The 23,872-nt window shown below is 41.0% G+C and overlaps 1 protein-coding gene across 1 annotated transcript in view; it reads left to right on the top strand.

The window, feature by feature from the left end:
* TBC1D2B (TBC1 domain family member 2B) overlaps positions 1-23,358 on the top strand; it is a 29,027-nt gene extending 5,669 nt beyond the window's left edge. The window contains exons 3-13 of the mRNA XM_088520024.1: positions 2,998-3,163; positions 7,776-7,933; positions 8,984-9,210; positions 11,440-11,832; positions 13,084-13,194; positions 14,101-14,294; positions 14,956-15,450; positions 17,806-17,923; positions 18,590-18,775; positions 20,072-20,193; positions 22,812-23,358. Of these exons, the coding sequence (XP_088376150.1) occupies positions 2,998-3,163; positions 7,776-7,933; positions 8,984-9,210; positions 11,440-11,832; positions 13,084-13,194; positions 14,101-14,294; positions 14,956-15,450; positions 17,806-17,923; positions 18,590-18,775; positions 20,072-20,193; positions 22,812-23,007 (2,366 nt within the window). The 3' untranslated portion in view covers positions 23,008-23,358. The remainder of the gene's footprint in view (positions 1-2,997; positions 3,164-7,775; positions 7,934-8,983; positions 9,211-11,439; positions 11,833-13,083; positions 13,195-14,100; positions 14,295-14,955; positions 15,451-17,805; positions 17,924-18,589; positions 18,776-20,071; positions 20,194-22,811) is intronic.
* Positions 23,359-23,872: the final 514 nt, after the last annotated feature.

Here is a 23,872-nt window from a genome sequence, read left to right as displayed (position 1 = left end):
TATTAAAGCCAATGCAAGGAGTGTAGAGGGAATTGAGAGGTTGAGTCCTGTTCATGGACACCTGGCGGTTAAATTTGAAACTGCCTCTATTGCCTTGTTTTGTTGGACAGAATGCAATGGCTTCAGCAAATGAGACCTTTTTAAGAAATGGTTACGTTTGTGGAAGATGGGAAGGTTTTAGAAAATGGGAAGGGCCATGAATTTTCATACAGAGTTGGGGAATTCTTAAAGGCTCTGCCTCCATGTTGCTGACTACCTGACTACCCGTGCATGTGATGGTGTGCTTTATCCTGGAACATAGAAATGTGGTTTTTTTTTTTTTTTTTTTTTGTGTGTGTGTGTGTGCTTGAGTACAAATACTGTCAGTAGCTCTCTAAATAAGGAAGTATTCTATCTTTGGCTGAGAAACAAAACTGCTCACTGTAGTCATGTCTGTTCTGCCCCCATCCCACCCCGTTCTTTCCTTTTAATCTTATATATATATATATATAAAAAAATCTCAATACAGTTTAGCTCAGAAATCTGGAGTAACTCGAAGGAGAGGAAAAAAAAAAGGGGGGGAGGAACAAAAAGGTACTGCTCTGTGGTTCAGACTTGATAGGCAAGCGTTCTTATAAGAATTCTTAAGAATATTCAAATCAAAAAGTAAACACTAAAGTACTTGAGAATGTTCTGCAAAGTGGCCTGTGGGGAAAAAAGATCATATAAATCTGGTGGTTTTGTAGTGGAGCTGCATTACTACTATGGAAGTCAAGTAAATTCATTTTACAAGATGATTTTCTTATTTTTTTGGCATTGAGTGTTAGTAGTTCTTTTTCATGCCAACTCCTAATTATGCTATTTATCAATTTCTAATTTGCATTAATAAAAATTGATATATCATGCATTTATAACAAGATTCTTTCATTTTGAAATAAATATAAAAACCTGATCTGTTTTTTATGGCCACGTTAGCCACTGTGCTCCATTATTATTACATAGTCCACACGTGTCACCACGTTCAGGCAAAAATGCATGTAAAAATGTACATTCAGCAAAAAGCCCCAAAGAGGATTGGATAGAGAGATAAAAATCACATCTTGATGATATGTAAAGCGTGTTGTCTTAAATATTTCTCTTTGGGGGCAAAAATAATTGTTGGTTACCAGTCCCCTTCAGCGTGGTTGCGTGTTAGTTGGATCACATGCTGCAGGTAGTATTTGATGTGCAGTCATCACTGGCTTGTTGGGTGGAAAGGATTTAAATGCTCCACTGGGAGCAGGATGCCTGGCACGGATAACCTAGTGGCAGAGAGTTTGGCATCAGGCTTCCTAATGTTGAGCTCGCACAGGAATCTTCCTCTTTTGAACTGCTTTCTTAGTAGAAGAGTCTGTAACACTTGTTAATTGGTCCTTTTGCAAATGCCATTATGGATTTCAGCAGAAGTGAGATGCTACTTAATTACAGTTTGAGTTACCATAGGTCTTTAATCATAGTTAATCTTAACATGCACCTTGAGAGTTCACCAAGAGACAAAAGGTTATTGAGGCAAGACCTTCCTCCTACCCTGTGCAAATTATACAGGGCACATGTTACATCAGTTACTAATAAAGAAGCTGTCCTGTATATGGGACTTTTTGGTTGGTATTTTCTGCTGAAGACTTTACTGCTGAGAATAAAACAATTACTTTTATGTTAATGCTATGTACATAGTGAGTGCACTGTTCTGTTCCGTACGGCAGAGGCAGCTCCTTTGCCAAAGTCCAGGTTGAGGCCGCTACGCAAAGTGGTCAGAGCTCCCCTTGCCATTGGTGCTGCTTCTGCACAAATCCTTGGGCTAGATCAAGCAGCCCTGATCAGGAATTCATCTGACTCAAAACAAAGCAAAGAAAAATATTTGGATTAATTCCTTGTTCCAGTTTTCTGCCTTGCAACATGCCCCTGCTTTCAGCAGTACAGGAAGGCACACGTGCTTTTTTAGGCTGTGTTTCCCACTTAAGCTGTGAGCTATAGCCCTATGGCCATTGTGACTGGTGTAAGCTTCATAGAATGGAAATATCTTATTATTTAGAGCAGATTCTGAACCGGGAGCGCTGCAGGTGGCTTTCTGCTTTAAGCTTTGTGTCTGCACTTAAACACAGGTCCGGATGTTCCTGCTGTGTTCAGTTGCTTGCAGCGGAGCTTGTTCTGCATCACAAAAGCAGGCAGCAGGGGCTGGAGCAGAGCTCCCGGGCGTTCAGCCGGGGTCTGGCCCCTCCGGAGCCGCCGGGGCGCCCGCGTGGGCTCCCCAGCACACGTGCAGCGCTGGCCCGCGCCGCGCTCTGCGGTCAGGGCCGCGCCAGTCTGGCTCTAGCTGCGCTTGGCCCCAGCAGCGCTGATCAACTCCTGCAGATGTGACGGGTTTGGTGCGGTGCCTGCGCTGCCCTGCTAAGGGCCTCGGCTGCCCGAGCACCCGGGCTGGGTTTGCTCGGAGCTGGCTCTGCTCCCTGGGGCTCACTGACTTGCACCAGGAGTGGCCAAGTGATTTCTAGGACAAAGCCCAGCCTGTAAGCAGAGTTAGCAGCACTTCTGTGCCACTGCTCTGGACTCGGCTTGGACAGACCTGAGCTGGTTTTACAAGGGTTTTTGTGGATTAATACAATTAATTCACATTAAGTTGTGTGGCTTTTTAGCCACTTAACCTTGATGAACAAATATTAGCTAATTGAAATCGTAAATTGCCTTCTTAATGGTTCTTGAGCTGTGACCTGAGACCTGGTGTCAGAAGAACATGGCAATAGTAATGTGTTGAGGAAAGTACTTTGCTCTTTTAAGAAAAAAAAAAAAAGTTTTATAAAGTTGTGATGTAACTCAAAGTAAAACCTTAATATAATCACTGATGGCTTAGTAGGAATATAACTTTATGCAGTTATTTTTAATGTAAAACTTGACCTTAAGTTATTGTTTTACTCCCTGAAAATTTTGCATGTTTCTAGTTTTTCTTTTTCTCTGCGTCTTATATTCATTTCTTATTTGTAGAGTTGAGTATCCTAAGTCAAAATGCTTCAGCAGAAAGAGCTAGAAATATTCTAGCCGTGGAGACGTCCCCTACAGACCTCGTGGGGGAGCAGGCTGCTTCCCAGCCGGCGCCCGTGCAGCCCAGCGCCATCAACTTCTCCCTGAAGCAGTGGAGTGCTGAGATCAAGTAAGTTGGGGGTTCTGGGGGGCTGCTGCCTGGTGAAGGCCATGGCTATGTGGTAGCTTTTTACAAGAACTGGACGTGATGGGGTGGAATATGTTGCCCTGTATCCCCAAGTAAATTGCTTCTTTGCTGTAGTTGCTCATGTGAAGGGCAGAGCTGAACATAGTTGTTACGTAGCATTGCTAAAGAGAATGAGATCCTGTGGTATTGGCTCTGCCCTGGGAACCCAAGCCTGGAGCCCCGGGAATGCCCGCTGCGTTTTGGCACGGGCAGTGCTGTTTGGTGTCCTTGGTTGGGCAATAGGGCTGCTAATTGCTGCTGTTCTAGCAGAGACGCAGCATCTAGTGCTTAACCGTTCGTGCTCATGAGGTATTTTTAGTGATAGGGATTGAAACAATGTAAATTGTTCTTTCTTTAAAATAAGAAAGTACACAGAATAAATTGGAAGCTGGTGAAGTTTTGAATTCCTCAGCCAAGATGTGGCAGACCCTTCCTGAGCAACACCAAAACCACAGCTAACTCCCGCACTCCTAATGAGTTTACTCCTAACACTAATTGCTTTAAAGAAGCAGTTCTGCTGGCTTTCATTGGCTTGCTACCATTCTTTTTAAAAGTGTGTTTTTACACTTTGCTTTCTCCACATTGATGGATCTTCCGCTTCTACTGAAAGGATATTACAGTGCTATTACAGAACAGTTCACAAAGCAGAGCTGTGGCTTTGGTAACCAGACCACATCCCTCTTGAGCTGCCAATAAAATGTTGTTGGGTTTCATCAGCAGTGCTGAGTTAAACAGATTCCTTTTAAAGCTTTCCTGTTAAGCACAGATCTGAGAGGTCACAAGGTGCTAGGATTTTGTGTGTTTTGTTTTGGGCTTTTCTTTGACAACTGGAGAGTGCCATTTAAGTTCTGGAAAAGGCATTGGGTATGGTTGGATTAAGAAACAACTGAATCATATTACTACATGTCCTGTTTCAGCTGATAGCCTTGCATGTCTTCCTGGTTTTACATAGTTGATTGGCTTTGGTGAAACTTAAATTTCTTCGTTAGACAAGGAAGACAACATTTAATCATTTCTTTAGAGAGAATTCTAGAAAGCCAGAGGTGTTCTTTTAAGTACACCCCAATTCATCTTTCCTCCTGCTTTTTGTCCTTTTCTCAGCTGCAGGTGATGTGCTTTTGGGAAGTCTAGCTAGAAGGGCAGTGTGAGGGTAAGCTCTCAGCGTTGCCTGGTTGATGTGTTGGTGTTTCTGTGTGACTGCACAGTGTGACTAACGCTGGAGTTGTGGGTTGGGAGCCCTTGGGCTGAAAAGGAGGATATTGGTGGTGGTGGCAGCTCATGCTGTGCTGTGGCGTTCAGGAGGTGGGCTTCCTCTGTAATGCTCTGGCTGTGATGGCCTGGAGACCTTGCAGGTCCCTGGGAATAAATATATGAGAAAGTTTCATACAATAAAGCTCTTCCAGGCTGAATGTTTGCTTTGCCCCATCTACTGTTCTTGGAGTTATTCAGCTGCAGTGGTTCACTCGTATGAAAATTTTCCTGGCAAAATAAGACTTGTAGGGTCTAATAACAGATTTTTAAAAACTCTGGACCTCCTTTACAGAGAGCTCTAGTGCCCCTCTGTGCTGAGGTTCACATTGCTACGTGCAGGCTGCTGGCAGCGGGGCGCTGTGTCTGTGCCAGAATTGCCGCTTTTGTGCAAACTTAGTCTCTGGACCAAGACCAAAGTCTTGGGTGTTTTGGAGAAGGTTTCCTGACCAACAGCTAAAACTTGGAGAGGGATGCACTGTCCCTGGCCATGTGTTCTGTCAGTGGGACAAGTCTGCCCTTCTCAGAAGTTACTTGTCTGCATGATAAAATGCTTGAACCTCTGATGAGCTTTATTACCGTTAGCATGGACCTTGCAGTAACCCATCTCTGAAAGCTGTGGACTAGTGTTAACTCTGCCTGATGCAAGGCCCAGGGCATGAGCCTTTAACTTGCGCTACCAAGTGAGATAAGCTTGCCTGGAGGCCTGGGTCTGCAGCAGTTCTGAACTCATCAGTGCCTGTGCTGTCTTCACTAGAAAGATAAATTTTCTTCAGCACGGTTTTGATGGGAACAGATTTTCCTTCCTGATTGTTCCACTCAGCTACTCAGAGAGGGGTAGAGCATTTATAACCTTAATTTGGACTTCTTTTACATGAATATTAAAGATAATCATAATTAAATGCCTTTTCTTTTTCAGCCCACAGAGTCTTGTTCAAATCTGAGTTGGATGGTGCCCAACTAGCAAGCACAGCTATTCACTAACGATGCAAAGGGCCTTCAGACACAAACCTTTCTCATGACACAGTTGTGGTTAATTATCTTTAGTCCATTTTAGGTTGAGTAGAACACTTGTGGAAAAAGCATGAAGTGGTTGTATAAGGTCTTGTATCTTAATATGTGCAAGAAGCCAGACTGCATGTACAACCTCATTTGTCCCTTCTAGATTAACCTGTTCTCTTTTAAGGGGTTTGCAGTATTCTTTGGGAAGGTACCACAAAGGTCTGGTTAGTTGTATTGGATGGTTAACTATGTGGAATCTGATCAAGATCATTAAACTTGAAAACTAAATGCCACATTATAGTACTGTGATTATAAAAAAAACAATGGTAAAAACATTAAAATGCTTGAGCTCAACAGTGCTAACTACATGTGGCAGCACCGCAGTGGTCGGTGGGTCTCCGTTCTCCCAGAACTTGCTGCGGTTTTCTGTGTCTGATCCCTGTTGTGCAATGGGTGCCTCACTGCTCCTTGCAGCAGCCCGTTGGGCAGTGCCCAGCTTTAATCCCACTATTAGAGGATGAGTGGAGGCTTTTCTAAAACTTCAGCTTTCCACATTGCTGGGAGCCTACATTTGGTAAGTGTAATATATGCCTTAATTGCGTCCTCCTTACTCTGACGTGTTTGACGTGTTTACCAGAGAAGAGGTTATTGCTGCAACAATTGCATTTGCATCCTGAGTGGTGAACTAATAACTGGAAGGTTTCAGCTTTTGCTACAAATATATTTTTTTCTATTTTTAATCTATTTTCAAGTTCTAACTTGCGTATACAAACATCTAAGCCTGTGTTTTCCCTTTAATTTTGTCAGCTCCTCGGGTCTTTCATTTATGTAGAACACAGACTTTGAAACATGTTGAACTAGAATAACCTTGAGTTGCCCAATCACACTAAAAACAAAGGAATGTAAAAGTCAGTAGATCATGTGTTTAGGTTTTATGTGCTCTGTCCAATTGTATTTGGCATACTGTGTTTAGGGATTTTTTTTTTAATCAACTGCCTATTTTTATTCTAATGAAAAGGGATTAAGCCATGCAACTTAAGTGCAAGTGATTTGCAAAATTCAGTGTGAGCTGTCATAGTGCATGTGCCTATCAGCTGTTTTTGGAAAAAAAAATCTGCAGTTCATTTGACTTCTTTTTGTGATTTTTTTCAAGCTTTAAAATGATATGATGCTTTTAAAAGGTGGTGCTCAAAGGTCTTAGATGGAAGTTGTTCAAGAGCAGAATAGATGTTTGCAAGATGATGTGGTAAGAGATGGGCTGCTGTTCAGAGTAGCTGTGGAGGTGCCAGGTGACACGAGTCTGGTGCCTTTGGACGCCTGCCATCCACCTGGGTTTGATGCTCTGAGTGGGAGATGTAACTGGTGAAGCAGAGGCTGCTTCCTGCTCTGGGTCTGCAGAGTCAGCGTGCCTGGTAATGAAGCATTCCAGGGGGACTCCGTCTATAAACACTCCGGAGGAAAAAGTTGAGATTCTAAACTGGTTTCCTTCTAACTGTACATCTGAAATGTGATTTGATTCGTGGGTATTTGTGGTGACATCTTCTCCACCTGAGAATCAGTGTGGCTCAGTGCTGTAAGTCACTGTCCGTGTGCTCTGGATCATACATTAAGGGTGGACTTGAACCTTCTGGTCGCATGGCTTTGGGGGAGGTTAGGTGGGTGAACCTGATCCTGCTCATTAAAAATACACTTTCTTGTTTTTTCCTCCTAGAAAGCTATTTGATTGGAATATAGAGGTTGTCTCTGAAACTTTCTTGCAGCTAATTGGCAGCATTCCACTTTAAGAAGGAAATTGCTGAGGAGTCTGTCTTCAGCTGTGCAACTACAGGTCTCTTGGATGGCCCTGTGTTTGATATTAATCCAGGACATGACACTATAACATATAGGCACTTCTGACTGCATACTGTTTTGGTTAATGCTTGGCACTTATCCTACAATTCTAAGCTGAAATAACTGGTCAAGAACCAGGCACTGCTTCTAAGCCTTTTGTTTTCTTTTCTCCTGCCAAAACAAAGATAAAACAGAGAATGATATGAAAGACCAGAGAGGTCTCTGAGACAGTAAGATCCTGTTAGAGCCAAATAGTTCTGCTGCCTCTTGAAATACAGGACAATTGATGGCAGGTGCAATAATATAAAAACATGCTTTAATTTTCTTTGAGAGCTTTTATGCTATTGGCTTTGTGTGTGTGTGAGCTTATTTTTGGTTTGCGCTTTTTTCACTGCAGTGGTTGTCCCGAAATCTGCTTTATAAAATGGTTGCAAAATGTAGATGTTTGTCATTTTGACTGCTGTGTTTTTCACAGAAATTCCATGTCCTCTTTAAGAAAAGGAAATAACGAAAACCGCAAGAGCATATTTTACACTAGTGAAGAGTGGGAATTGCTGGATCCAACTCCAAAAGACTTGGAGGACTCAATGGTCCTAGAAGAAAAGAGGAAGCACCTGGCAGAAGGGAGTAAAGGTAGCCGTGAGGGGAAGGGGAGGGGAAGCTCCACTTTTCAGCCTTTCCTCCTTTATCATATAGCACTGTGAGGTAGAGATATATATATATATATATATTTCCAGGAAATAAATGCAGACTTATCCTTTCTTCATAAACTAAATCCAGATTGTTTTAATTAAAAAAAAAAAACCCTATGTTTGAGAGTCCCTATCCAGTCAGATGTAATAGGATATGCAAGAACTCTTCTTAGCTGTTGTTGCAGGTTCCTTGAGCACGTGAACTTCTTTATTTTTGCCACTTGCAAAGTTGCAGGGTGAAGGGAAAACTTGAGGCTTTGTTTATCCTTTATTCAGAGCCAGTGACTGAATTGGACTTGTCTTCACACTTGCAAACATGCATGTAATGTGTCTGGCTTCGAAAGTGGGGAAGAAGGTGAGGATGCCTGTGCAGTGGGAACTCAGCTGCATTGTAGCAGGTTCTTACCTTTGGCTAGTGCCTGAAGAGACATTTACAGCTTCTTAAGACCACTTCAGCTGGCATCTAAATGATTTCATCCTATGGAAAGCATTATTCTTTCTAAATACATTTTGTTAGTTATATAAATGGAGGTAAACATTACTTTGAATGTCCCTTACGGGAGCAGAATGCTGTGATATCAGGATATTTGCCGTAACAGCTACTGACTTAACAAGGAATTACTTGAAGCTTTCTTGGTTAGCAAAGATGCTTTGCCATGGTGCCTTACATTTTATGTAGTGAAATGTAAAACTGTGTGTTCTAATCATCAGCTTTTTATTTCACAAGCATTCGCATATGAAGTAAATCTTTTGGGGAGGTGTGTGGGGGTGGCAGAGGCATGGGGCTTTAATTTGAGCTATATTCCCTTTCCACAAAAGGAAGCAATTTGGGATTATAAGCAATGTTTGACACTATTGTACCAGGCTATTTAAATGCTTAGTCCTAATACTTAGTCCCAATTTTAATGAGCATATTTTTTAAAGAAAGATTGAATGTATTGAAATGCCCTTTGATTGAGTGAGTTGAACTAGAAGAAATTGTTTTATGCAGGACTGACTAGTTCAGCTTTTCCGTTCGATTTTGGCCGCATTCCACATAAAGCCAGACGCCCATTAAAAGACATGATCGGATCGAACAAAACCCGGAACAGCAGCGACTCTTCTCCAACTGAGTGGTGTTCTGGTAATGGCAACAGACTAGTCTCTGAACTGCAGCTGAAATATCAAAGCCAGCAAGAAGAGTTGGAAAAGCTAAAGAAAGATCTTTCAAGCCAGAAGGTAATTAAGCACTTCAGGCAAGTGCACAAATGCCAACAGATCTGAGAGGGGGTTGCGTGCTTCCCTTTATAGCTGGCTATCTTTTAAGAGCTGGTGGCCTCCTGTAAAATTAATGTGTTAAATGAACCTTTGTTTCCAAAAATACCTGAAATAACAACTGAGTCTTGTACCCTTTGAAGATGAGATCCCTGCACAGAGCTTTCATTTGTGTAGTATTCACTGATGACTCTTTAGTCTATATGCAGCTTGGTTAGACTCTGAAGCAACTTTCTCAGTCTGTTGGAATCCTGCAGGTAATTTTTTGGTTTTGATCTGGTAGATAGAGTAGAAAAATAGGGACTGACTTCTGTCCCTCTTTTTAACTTAAGTGCACCATCACAGAAATGTTTTATAAATGTTTTATAAATGACAGACCTAACCACAGACCTGTGTATGTGGTATCACCCTCATAAAGTGTTGGTGTTTGTATGCCCTCTGTTAGCTCAGATTCGTTAAATAACTTGATTTTTAGTTGAAAGAATTTCTGCTCATTTGTAAGTTTTATTTGGAGTTGCTATTATATTTCCCAATGTGAGATTACCAAAAGGCAAGCCAAAATAAATCCATTAGCCCCATGTTTATTAAAATGGTTTTATCTCAAGAATGTTTTTGTCTTTTGGGCCAGCTTCTGTGAGAAGTCTCTCCACTATGTTCACTGATTTAATGAAACATTGAAATATTGCTTTTCCAGCTGCTTCTCCTGTCTTTTTTAAAAAAAAAAAAAATCTCCGGTAGCTGGATATATTCTGACTCTGGATACACTACATTAAAACTGAAGCAGAATACAAGTAGGATGCTTTCCTGATGACCTCTGTGACTAGACAGGATGCTGTGTTTTAATAGAGAGTAGGTAGAAGGTGATGCTGTTGCATCCAGACAAGTTCTTGTAGCATGCATTGCTTTGAGAGGTTCCACTGGTGATACTTGGATAGGTATTGCCTATTGGCATGCCATTTATCAGTCAAAGTGATACTATTTTTGATAACACTAGCACTTGGTGATGATTGAACTATGGCCATGAAATCATCCAGTTGTTTAGTAATTAACGAAAGTTTGGACAACTTAATACTATCTATAAAGCATGTCAAGCCACAAGGAAGAAAGGCAGAGAATATCTATTTGTTTCAACCTTCTCCTCAAAATCTCATTCACAGATATTTCTGAAGAGGATAGCTTGGTGTTTGAGCATGTAGTTCCAGCTCTCCTGTTCCCTTTAACGTGTTGGGGCCAAGGGCCCTAATGTGTTACCGCATTGCAGCAGTGTCAGGATACGTGGCCTGTTCAAGCCATGCCTATAAGGATTTTCAGCTCTTTAACTTCCAGATTTCTTTTTTTTTCTTGGACACTTTTAGGAATTTCATAAAACTAATTTCCTTTCTTTGCTTTCTTGATTAGTGTCAAAACTCAGTTTACAGAGAGAAAAAAAAAAGCGGGGGGGGGGGGCAAACGACACCCCACACTGTTCCACTGATCTATCTTGCAAATCTTTCTAGAGTTGAACTTATGCTCCTTCTGGTTCCACAGTGTTGTACCATTAACTAAACATGGGCAACAGGAAAGGCAGTGATCCATAGTAGTGCAAGGAACTGCTTGCTTGTGAATCTCAAGCTCTTCCTTTCGTAGTGTTTGCTGTTGGTTTAGAATTGAAGGAATATTATTTTGTGGCTTTTTTGCAGTCTGGTTTCTAGTAGGAACTTCTAGTAGAAGTTGTTCCAGAATTTCTTTAAGTTTTGCTTTTTTTTAACTTGCATATGATAGACTTCAAATGGATATTGGCTGATAAGCCAAGTAGAGGAAGAGGTCAAGCCTTAACCTGTGTTTCGTACACAGTCAGGTTCTGTTTTGTCACTTCCTTTTGTCAGGAAGTCAGAATAGGATCCCATGCCAGCAAGGATTCAAGCAGGATATTACTCTAAGCAGCTGCCTTAAGAACAGCTTTTTATATGTGTGCCTACACCCCCCTCCGAAATCCACACGACTTTTGTGCAAGCCAATAAATGTTGCAATCGTCCAGCCTATTTGCATTCCCATAGACATGGGTGCCTGTCCTTTTTTAATAAGGAAGTAGAAAACAAAAGTGGAAGTATTGCAAGAGACTTTTGTTTTAAAGCAATGTCTTTTTTTTTTTTTTAAGCTATAAAATTTCCTGCTATTTTCTTCACTTTAAATTCTGTTTTTTATTCTTCTCAGGAACTTGTGCGACTTCTACAGCAAACAGTCCGGTCTTCCCAATACGATAAATATTTTGCAAGCCGTCTTTGTGAGGGGGTTCCCAAAGACAAATTAGAGCTGTTGCACCAAAAAGATGACCAAATTTTGGGTCTGAACAACCAGCTTGAAAAGTTAAATCTGGAAAAAGATAGTCTGCAGCAGGAAGTAAAGAATCTGAAATGTAAAGTTGGAGAACTCAATGAGCAGTTGGGTATGTTGATGGAAACTATTCAAGCTAAAGATGAGGTGATCATGAAACTTTCACGTCAACTCAGTGAATGCGAGGACAATACATCCTCCCAAAGTGGAGCAGTAAATTCCTCCATGGCTACCTGTATTAATAAGGAACTACAGGAACTGGACAGACTAAAAGTAAGAGCAATGTCTCTGTCTTGGTGGATAGGGCAATCTCTGCTCCCTATAAAAACTTTCTAGTCTGCTATACTGTCTGGGGAGATCGCTGCAGCATTTCTCCAAGATACTCATCACCTGAGGCTTTCTCTGCTTCAAATCTACACTTTGAACTGTTGTGTGGCAAGCTAACCAGGACTTTTAGACTGGTCTGTACTTCTATAGTACAGTGTATTGTGCTTTCAGTAACTTAATCACTGGTGTGGAGGAGTGATGTAAGAAATAATGCAAGGAACAGGAAAGAAGTAAGGGTAAGAAGAAAATGTAAGCATAGAGAAAAATCAACCAGGAAGCTCCCTTTAAAACAAACAAAGGAGACCATGAATCTTAAAAGTGAGGGGTAAGAAAAAGTTTGTGCAGAATGACAAAAGAGGAGGGGGAATCCCAGGAGAAAAGAGAAGCAGGAGTATAATAATCTGTTGTTAATATTGCTTCAGATGCTATCAAAGCAATTTTTCTCTTCAGGCTTCCTTGGTTGAATATGTCAGAGGTGGCCTTAGTGAAATTATGGAAACTACCCATTTTACTTAAATTCTTATTTTGAATAATCTTCCTTTCCTTGGGTAAATGCTTTATTCCAAACTGATGATAATTCCAAGTCACTTGGAATAAAAGTGATTCCTTTACTAAAGCCTATCCAAATATTCTTATTTTTCTTTCCTATATTTGACCCCACAAAGTTTTGGAAACTGAAACTGTAGAAATGGGTAGTCTTGGCAGAAAGCAGAACAGAACTGGAGACGGCAGCTGCCCTGGGGGTGCGAGTAGTGGAGCAGTTATGGAGGTGCCCTCCTTCCTTCGCCCCAGACCTCCAGGTTCAGAAGTGCCCTGTGGAGCTCAGGGCAGAGGGAATTACCTGGGGCTGCTTCTTCTGGAAGACTTGTACGGAGCCAAACGTGGAGCCTGTGGACGGGGGATGGCAAAGGCAGCCCGAGGGGCCTTTGGTCCCGTCCTGCTGCGTGCTCCGTGCTCGCAGCCCTCGCGTTCCTGCGGCAGCTGCTCGGCCCCGACCCCGGGCAGCCTGGCAGGGCTCCTGCTCACGCGTCTACCTGCCTCCTCCTGGGGAGGCCAGAGCCAAACACAGTTTGATCCTGCTATTTTTCATCAGTCCTGTTAGCTACTTGCTCCGTGTTCTGTGGTATAATTTCTCTGGTAGGTGTTTACTGTCTGTGAGATTTTTATTAAAATTCCAGTTTCCTTTTTTATCAACAGGACAATCTTCAGGGTTATAAGACCCAGAATAAATTTTTAAATAAGGAGATTCTGGAACTTTCTGCTCTACGAAGAAATGCAGAAGCGCGCGAGAGAGAATGGCAGGCAAAGGTCAGACTAATGCAGCATGTTTTCATTTTGGCAGTATATAAAGCAACTTTCAAAAACTCAGTTTTAAACCAAACAAATATAACAGAAGTGTAACAGAAATGGAATGATTTTAAGGTATTAAATGTAATAGTGGAGTTGCTTTGAAAAGACAAGTCAGTTGATACAGGATGTACTTTCTGAATCTGTTTTTTCTTCAAAAGCTTAACTAAAGTTTGTAATAAGAAGTTAATTTTCTAGACACAGGCATAAATGTACGTACAGAAATATTCTTCTGTGTATACTCATCTGCAGTTAAAGCAAGATAACTGTAGCTTAGTGGGATTTACTCTAGTTTTTGGAAACTAGGTACCTAGTGGTAAGGTCCAAAGGTTAATTTTTTTGTGGCATTAAAAAAATGATCATAAGGGTTGCATACTGTAATTGAGCTGTGTTTGAACCTATGTAATTTAGACATCATATATTTAATTTTCTGTTAAGTTCTTTGTCTTCAGCTGTGCATAGAATAACCCTGGTATATTAAGAGCACAAAATGATTGAGTTTTACTTCATACAGTAAAATATTTTTTGTGTGTGTGGATAAACTAATGAGGGAAAGTCTTTGGGCTGCTGTTCAGCCTGAAAAGACTTTTTGTGAAAGTATAAAGTAACAGGTATCTCCATTTTCTCTCAGAAGTGTATCATATGCAGAACTTTATAGTAGTACAATCAGATCAACATATAACTATTATTTGCCAGAAGAGTTGCTTTGTTTTCTGCCGATGCAGAAAAGAAAAAGTAAAGCCAGCTGTTCTTGGGTTTCAAGTTTATAAGCACCATAAAAACATAATAAAAAAAAATGGATCCATGTTTTAAATATTCTGTAAAACCAAGTTTCTGAAGAAATGTTATATATATTCTTTTCTGCAGTATACTAGCTTGGAAGCCAAACTCTGTCAGATTGAAAGTAAATACTTGATCTTGCTTCAAGAAATGAAGGCTCCTGTTTGCTCTGAGGAGCAGAGCTCTACCCGCGAGGTCATTGCACAGCTGCTAGAAGATGCTTTGAAAGCAGAAACGAATGAACAACCAGAACAAGCGTTTTTCAAACCACACCTGGTCAGGTAATGGAGTCCCATTAAAATGCCTGTGTATGTTTTATATAAATTTCTTACAGAGGTAAAGAAGTGGTTGTTTTCCAAGTGTGTTATCTGTAGCAGAAGCAGCAAATACTGTCACTGGCAAAGTGCCTGGCTCTGAGGTGGAACACTTGGTGCGGTTCAGGAGGTATCTGTAGATATCATCACCAGTGTGTGTTGGTGGACTAGGCTGTAACACCAGAAAACAGGCAGTGGGGATATATATTTGGACTTTTAGTGGTGTTTTTCTTGATATGATTCCAGTTATGAATGATGGTATAATCATGACGTTCTTTTGTCCTTAGGAATATATGGTAGAATTTAAGTACAGTATGAAATTTAGAATCAAATATTGCTGAATAGCTGCTGAAGCTTGAGTACTAAAAGAAAATGAGTGCAAATTACTTCATGTGCTTATCTAAGTCACTTAAAATGTGTGCCCTGATATACCTTGGACTATGGAACAACTTTCTGAATATGGGTTTATTCTTAAAAACAAGATATGGTATAGAAAAAATAATAACTGTTACAAATTCTTTAAAATGTCAGCAAGTGACTTGAGGGACTATTTGAAGTAATCTTAGAATGCAATCCTGAGTTATAAATTGCAGAACACATTTTTATATACCATCTATTTTTCTTACAGTGAATATGATATATATGGATTCCAGACGGTCCCAGAGGATGATGAAGAGGAAAAACTAGTAGCAAAATCACGAGCTTTGGACCTGAGATCTCTTTCCCTTAGTGAAAATAGAGAGATCTCTACAGGGGTAAAATGGGAAAACTATCTTGCAAGCATGATGAACAGAGAGATGATTCGCTGTGTAGAACTGAAGAATCTTATACGTTCTGGAATTCCACATGAGCATCGTTCCAAGATGTGGAAATGGTGTGTCAATCTCCATGTTAAAAAATTCAAGGACAGCACTGTTCCTGGCTATTTCCAAACCTTGCTTCAAAATGCTCTGGAGAAGCAAAATCCAGCATCTAAACAAATTGAGTTGGATCTCTTGAGAACTTTACCAAACAACAAACATTATTCTTCACCAACATCTGAAGGGATCCAGAAGCTGCGAAATGTGTTGCTGGCATTTTCGTGGAGGAATCCTGATATAGGATATTGCCAAGGTCTCAACAGGTAAGATTTTACAAATCTTGTGTTGAAAAATGTAGTGAAAGGTTTGATGAACCTTTCAGATTGTAAATACATCATACCTCTGGGCACCAAATTTCCCTATGGGTTGTATGTTTCTAGATTTTAATTAAGCTGATAAATGTTCTGGCTTATATGTTTTAAAAAGTGGTAATGAAACTTGTAAATGCAGCTTTGCAGAAGAACTGAAATTGAAATTAACTCTCACAAAAAATGTGCTATTTCAAGATGTAACTTTTGGCTTCATGTCGTCACCTTTAGGTTATCTTTTTGCATTTGTGAGTGAGAGATTGTTAGCAGGCTGTTTTTCTTTTTTAAATTAACAGGTAAGTGCTCTAAAGCTTTTCATACTATGAAGGCTGCAGATCTCTGTTTCCCTTGAGGTATATTACTTTGGACTTCAAGTAAATTTCAGAGTGATTCTGCTGTTACGGGGCTGTGGAGTTCAACATTTAGTGTCCTTGCAATCAGAGGCTGCTGAATCAGCTTCAATACCTTGAGCTGTAAATGCAGGAAGGTGTTATTTTAAGTAGGAATACTAAGTCCCCAACACCTCAGCACTCTGATGAAGCAGTTCCAGAGGTGTCTTGTTGTGCCCTAGTTCAGGTGCTAGGATAGGTAAGGCCTTTGGAGCTGAAGCAACCTCATTATCTGAGATATGCCCTGCAGAAGGGATGGATATATTAAAGTGCAGTGCAAAGTGTTAGGGCCTCTCTCTGGCCAAAGCTTTTTTCAGAAGGAAGCATTTTCAGATTGGATCACGGGGCTTTTAGGTCCCTCCTGTGAGTTCAAATTCTCTGCTTTGTTTTATATAAACCTTGCCTAGAAGAAGAATGCCCTTTCACACTGCCTTTCTGGAGGATTTAGGAATGAAAAATAGAGAAATTGATAGGAAAACGTCACACAAAGTTGTCCTCTTGGTGGGGAGAAGGGCAGATGCTATCCCTCCTATCTCTCTATGTGCTTCCTCCCTATTTCTAAAGATGGTGTAGTTCTGTTACAAATCTCTTAAGCAGATTCAGGTATTATCTGGGTTAAAGCAGTAAAGGGAGCAGAGATGAGGGCTTGAAGGACAGTGGAGAAATGAATTCAGCCTAGTTTATATCAAAAGATGTTGATTCATCCCCCCACCCCCCCCCCTTTTTTTTTCGGTATTTCATTATGAAAGATGAGGGAAGACCAGTGAACTTCTGAAAACTAAAAGTTAAGTAATTGACTTAAGTGCCACAGACTGTTTTTTGTCAGGCAGGGGATGAGGAGGGGATTATTTAGGCATACTGAGATAATAACTCTGTCAGGAACCTTAATAAGGAGTCAAAATAAAGCTAAGGTTGAGGGAATGAAACAAACGGACCTAGCATGGTAGCCAGAGTTTAAGTCAAGTGTTCAGTTATGTGGGGCACATGAGGCTGTTCAGAGTTAAGTTTATCAGGAGGAGGGAGTGATGTGGGGGTGTGAAGTGTGCTGCTTTGACTCACTGTCGTGAGCAGCTGCCTTTGGTGGTTCTGTACTTCTTGGGGAACACTTTTTAGCGTCAGTAGTCCCTGGTGTGTCCCAAGGCACGTCCGAAGAAAACAGCAGTTGCTGTCTTGGAGCAACGTGTCTCTGATTATAAGGTGGCAGAAGTGCTTTTGCTGAACCAGGACTTTTGGAGCAACATAGTTTTTGCCTAACTGCCTAGGAACAATTCAGCATTTGGGTGCAGGTTAAATATTTATTACTTGCTTCGATTCAGGCATTAGAAGTTTAAGCTGAGAGGTAGTTTGTGGTGGTGTTTGTGGTGTTGTGTGTTTTTTTTTTTTCTTTCTTTCATAGTAGTCATTGGAAACTGGAAGACAGGAATACAGATAGTGCTTTTTTAATATATGTTTTTTCTACTTTAGGAAGTTTATTTTAAAAGTAAAGTCTCTTCAAAAAGTTCTTAAGCATAGGGTGAACTTCCTGCAAAAGATTTTTTTTTCCTAAATTTATGACATTTTTAATTGAAATACAGGAGCTACCTATCTTTTTCATTTTAATAAGGGAAGACAAAGAAGTTTGGAGTCTGGAGTAAATTGAAGACTAGCAAAACTCTATTTTGTCTGAGTTCCTGACAAAAAAGCCTCTAACAAATCATTCTTTTGGCTTTATCTCCTTGCTTACCGGATTGAATAAGAGTACTGGGCTTGGCTGACAGCCATCTCATTACCTCATTGTAAACTTCACTAATAGCTTTGCAGGGTAGTGATCTACTATTAATCCATGTGTCTCTGAACAGAGACAAATGCTATGTTGTAATTGCTCTTAGTACATATTGTGGTGTTATAATAGTCTTTTTCTCCTAATAAATGTTATTTTCAGGTTGGTGGCGATTGCACTTCTGTACCTGGAACAGGAAGATGCTTTCTGGTGCCTAGTAACTATAGTGGAAGTCTTCATGCCTCGTGATTATTACACTAAGACGCTGCTAGGATCACAGGTATGTGCTATGCCAAACCAAGCCTGGTCCCATGAAGTGCAGCCGTTTAAAACTTCGGCTTTGAAACTGGCTGATAAGCTGCCTTTTCTGAAATAGTAAAGTGGAAATGAGTGCCTTTAACTCCAAATGATGGTGTGAGATGTGGGGAGCTGCCACAGGTGAGCCCCAAGCGCCAGGACCCTGAGCAGGTTGGGGGCTGTGGCACTGAAGGGACCGATCAGCTGGGAGCTGCGGCCCTTGGCCGCTCTGCTGAGGAGCAGCTGGGCAGCATTAACCCATTCCCCTTCTCCCCGCGGGGGGTAGGGGCAGGAGGAGCGGGGCAGCGGGCGGCTCTCTGGGGGAGCAGGGCACAGACGTGTCTCGTGGAGCCGCGGCTCTGCGCCGCCTCCAGCCAGCGCTCCGGGACGCGCGGCTGCCCCGGCGCTTCCCCAGGCCGGCGTGTGGCAGGAGCGCAAGGTCTGTGCACGAGGGGCCTGTGGGGACGGGGGTTTAACCAGCTCACAGGCCGCGGGTGCAGCCGGGGTGTAGCCTAGCTAAATTTGACAGTCCTGCAGTTCCCTGTTCGCTCCTGAAAAATTACCACTCGCAAGTTGGTGACAGGTCTGCCTTGAAACAACCCACGTTTTGGTGAACTTGGGAGCAGTCATGTCATATTTGTGTCTCTAGGTTGATCAACGTGTGTTCAAGGATTTAATGAGTGAGAAACTGCCGCGGCTGCACGCACATTTTGAACAGTACAAAGTTGACTACACTCTGATCACCTTCAACTGGTTTCTTGTGGTATTTGTGGACAGCGTCGTTAGCGACATCCTTTTTAAAATATGGGACTCTTTCCTATACGAGGGACCAAAGGTGAACTGAGTGACTTTTTTTTTTTTTTTTCTTCTGGCTGTTATCTGTTAATGAGATGCTGCATTGTGAATAAATATGGATTGGAAGAAGGTACTTGCAGAAAACCCTGTCAGTTAGAATCACTGGTAGGAAAAGAGGGAGGAAATGTGCATAAATAACCAGCCAAGACACTTTTCACTTCATATATTCTGCAAGTTAGCTCAAGTTACACAATTCTAAATGCTGAGTGTTTTGCCACTTCTCTGTCACCAATTTTTTAAAGCTTATAAGTAAATGTACAAGCAGTGATATCTGCTCCTACATGCAGCTGTCTTGTTCACCCGTTAAATTACATTAAGCTGACAGATACTGTTACAAAGAAGAGAGCTTAATTGAAGGCGGCAATAATTAGAAATATTGAAAAGATGCAAAAACTTGCTCTAAGTGCTAAAATTTAGTTTGCCTCTTGCAAATACTTCTTTTATTGCTATGGATATTTAAATGATAATGTCCAACAGTCTGGGCTTCTATCTCATAAATTACTGAAAGAGGAGACTATTTCATGTGCTTCACACTCAAAGTTGTAGTGAAATAAAATCAGCAGGGCAAGGAAAGTCATTGGTTTTAAACATAGTAACATTAAAAGCAGATGTAGGGTCTTGAAGAGAGCAGAAAGTATAAAATAAGTAGATAAAAATAATATATTAACTAGATTCTTTGCTGGCCCTCTCTGAGCATTCTGACACTCTAGTATTCTTGCCGAGTTTTCTTTCAAATCAATTTTAAGCATCGAGGTATTTTGCAAAGGCTGCCAGGTACAAAACTTACTGAAACCTTTTCAGAATGAAGAACAAGGCCCCTCCAGCCTCTGCCAGGGCCAACTGGCAGCCAGTGTCAGATTCCTCTAGTATCACTTCCTCAATATGTTCCCAATAGGTTGGGGAAGTTCAAGGCACTGAAATACAACTTGCTAATTGTTAAGCAAAGCTCAATTTCGTTTTCAAAATGATTTGTCTCTGTTCTGCAACTTAAACAGGCACTCAGAATTCAAAAGATTTACAGTATAAAAACTCAGTATCGTATTCTAGATAGAACAGCTTGTGCTAGTTACACTCTATAGCAAGTTTTTGGCAGCTCTTGGTGGGTGGAGATTGGAGGAGCAGAGCACAGCAGGAAATGGAAATAGAGGAGTGAGATTAGATAGCTCGAATGCCAGCTGTGGGAAGAGCAGCTTTGTTCCTTTGAGTTTACTTTAGATTAAAATGAGAATGGGTGCACTCTGTTCTTAAAAATACATATGTTTTTCTTTTTTATCAGGTAATATTCAGATTTGCCCTGGCACTTTTTAAATACAAAGAAGAAGAAATCTTAAAATTGCAAGATTCAATGTCCATATTCAAGTACCTTCGATACTTTACACGCACTATCCTTGATGCTAGGTGGGTAACTCAGACTTGTGTGTATTGAAAAGAATTTTCAAATGGGTGTAGTAGTGTGGGAGTGATCTGCTTTTAAAAAAATCTAGATATTTATAAGTTAAGTAACTGGAGATAAACATGTGATTCCTGAGATTTCTCATCAGTAATCCAGCTTTACCTTGCAGCTGCTTTAATCTTTGTTTGAGTAACTGTTTCAGGCTGCAAAAGGAGAGGAAACAAAAGCAGAGCTGCTGAAAGCACATTGTGAATTCTGTGCAATGGTTGTGATGCTTCTGGACAGGCTGCTGCGGTAGCAATTGCATCTTGTCAGTAGCTCTTCAGAATTCCAGGTATAGGTGAAAAGCCTTGCCCCGCATTGTGGGGGTCACTTAAGCTAGAAAATGCTTCATAACAGAAACAAAGGCTCAGTGTTAGCTGTCAGCTGTACCTCATTCAATTTAGGTACCTTCTGAATCACCAAATTGTAATCTAATACCACATAAATAGAGCATGATTTTTAAAATGCTTGAAGCAAATATTTTAAATTGGATGCTATTTTATTCCTCAGTAATTTGCATGAGAAGCATGGCTTATGTAAATCAAAGTTTAATGTTTTAATGTTAATGTGTTATTCTGATGACAAGACTGTAGAGCAACATATCAAGATTAAAAGGAAAAGCTCTATTGGGATCATTATAATGGCTGAAAATACATTTTGCACAGATATTTAGACTTGGTTAAAACATAGTAGTAAATAATATATTTTAATTTGATTTTTTTATTGTTGTTTTTACTGTAATAAATTCCATATGGACTTAGGCTTACCCTTTGGCTCCTGCTGCAAGAACTGTTTATTATTTTCACTTCCTGTGTTTGAGTTCGGCCTGGATATGAGTTTAAACTGAATGGTCTAATTCTGTCTATAGGGTTTTGCTGGGATCGATGCTGGCATAATGCTCTGCACCCGACTTAAAGGGTAAAAATCTTGCTAACAGCTTCTGCTATCTCTGCCGAAACCTCAGCAAAGGCTCTGGGGGGGGTAGCAGCATTCTTTATATCTTAACATTCCCCTTTGGACTTGAAAAATGCTGAACAGTTGCTATATTCAGCTGCTCGTGACCAAAATAGATGCTGATTGCGATTCCCACTCTGGAAGGGACAGAAAAGTATGTGCTTGGTTTGGGGCAAAGAGTACACTAAAGCAGTAAAGGAATGAAGCTATTGCTGCTTTTTTCTTTTTTTTTCTCTCTTATCTAAGATATGTAGATACTTCAAGAATGTAGTTTATAATTGCCTTTTTTTAAAAAAAAAACACGTGAATACCCCAAGAAACTAAAAGTTGCCAAAATAAATTCTTGCTTAATTTGAGCAGAATTTTGTTTGTCGTCAGATATTTCATTAGAGCTTCAGCTTTTGCTTCTCCTTTGTTTTGCAGACATGTAAAAGCATAGGATGATTAGGTCCCCTGCGTGAACTTCCGCAGTGTCCCCTTTCCAGCATCGCTACCCTGGCAAGGGGAAGGGGGAGTGAGCCTTGCTAGAGGAGATCTCTAGAGGAGACCTTGTTGTTTAGCAGATGTGAGTGACAAAGGGTCTTCCCCACCGCCACCCGTGTAATCGGCCATGGTGTTTTGCCGGGCAGAATTCCGCGTGTCCGAGATGTCTGCAGCGCGGATGTGCCGGGTGCTGCTCCGGACGGAGCGGTGCCGCGGTGCCACCTGCCGGTCCCGCCGTGCCTGCAGGATGCGCTTGCGGAGTGAGGGGCGACTCAAACCAGCTGCTTGTGTAACTCCACTGTTTTTGCACAAATTTTACAATATTGAAACTTACAATGCATAAATATGCACGGTGAGACCAATTATTGATATGGACAGCAGGTCATCTTGTACAGGAAAGCATCAGAAAAAGTTTTTTTTATAGATTTTGAACATCTGAATTGAATAGAAAGTTTTTCTACCCTAGATTCTAGCTGCAAGTGGGATGAGGTGGTCAGTACTGCTGTGCTAGGTGATGGCCTTATGCTGTGTGACCCCAAGGGCTGCAGCTGCTCCGTGGTCTCTGCTGGCTGCTCTGCTAACTTCAGCCAACACCAGCTCAGAGACCTTTATGCTCCAACCAGCAAAATCCCTGACCTTTCTAACTACATCAAAGTTTGGCTTATGCATGTTCCGCATTATCCTTTTTTATACTCGTATTATCCTGGGTTTTATCTGGCTGCTGAACCACTTCATAACCCTGGATAGCAAAGAGCTGACTCTCTTGATATTGAATTGGCTTCAAAGAATTATGTGAAGGAAGTGGAATGTCTAATCTCTGATCAGATATTTGGACACACTAATTATTCTGCCTAGCCAATTAAACTCTGATCAGCGAAGCATTCATCTTTTGGTCAGTGTTATCAAGGCTCTAATCACCATAGCAGCATGTAGAATTTCAACGTGGCTTTGCAAACTGGCGAGAGTTTGAGAGCGTTTTGTCACTTTTGAAACTGCCTGCTCTACAGACCTTCCTTGGAGCTATGTCAGGTATGTGAAGGAAGTCAGAAGTTTCAGCTCTGTAATAAGTATTAATGTGGATGGAGTTCAAAACTGGCTTTAAAAGACCAATGTCTGTCATCTTATAACGTGTATAATTCCACAGGAAACTGACTGCTATTGCTTTTGGAGACCTGAATCCTTTTCCATTACGTCAGATCAGGAACAGGAGGACCTACCACCTGGAGAAAGTGCGTCTTGAACTAACTGAACTTGAAGCCATTCGTGAGGATTTCCTACGAGAACGAGAGACCTGCATAGAAAAGAGAGACCTTATTAGTGATGATGAGGAGGATAGCTGAAAGTATTCAGACTTTTCTTTGGGATCATGACCAAAGTTCATTGAGTGAGTTAACCTCCAACACACTTTAATCCTATCAAACAGAATGTAAACTAGTTGCTTTTGGAAATATGCAGGACAGATTTCCAAATCCCAGCACTTTCAGAAATATTGCTTTGTTTGGAGGCCAAAATGGTTCTGTTTACAATTGTATTCATTGAATTGTATGTAGAGCACTTAAATGAATATTTTGGGTTAGTCAAACAGCTGCATTGGTGGTTGTTTTTCTGTAGCATGCTCTTTGTGCCTATATGTGAAACAGTAATAACAAGGTCATCACTTGGTTTACCACATTCATTGCCAAGATTCTGCATTTTTTTGACATAATTGTGTTTTTTGTAGCACAGACGCAGTGTGGGAGAAGTTGTTTCATTTTCATGTTGGTTCAGTAAATGGCTTTCATCATGCTGTTGTCAAATTGGCAATTCTTTAGGTCAACTGGGTAAGTATGGAATGAAGCACAAAAAATAACTTCTGCTTTCCTTTGTGTTTCCTGAAGCAACAAGAAATGCATCATTGATCAGAACACTTTTTTATTCTTTATGTTCAAATACCTATTTGTCATGTGAATGCTCAGTGTGAACTGGAACAGTGATATACATCATTTATGCAGTCAGTTTTATCCCTGTTCAGGTGTGTGGGTGTGTGGTTTGTTTGTTTGTATTGACACATTGCAGTCGGGGTGGGGGGGGAAGCCACAGCCAAAACCCAGATATTATGGAGAAGGGAACTAGCCAGGAACACCATGTTTTAGTAGCTAATTAGTTGTATATCTGTTAAAGGTATTTTTTTCGTTTTTAGGGCTCCTCCTATCTAGGATTTCAGAG

This window comes from Tinamus guttatus, unplaced genomic scaffold, assembly GCF_059628265.1.
Source record: "Tinamus guttatus ecotype Peru unplaced genomic scaffold, ASM5962826v1 Tinamus_guttatus_pri_ptg000004l, whole genome shotgun sequence".
Lineage (NCBI taxonomy): Eukaryota > Metazoa > Chordata > Aves > Tinamiformes > Tinamidae > Tinamus > Tinamus guttatus.
Note: the sequence above shows the minus strand (reverse complement) of the source record. Positions and strands in the feature narration are given on the sequence as shown.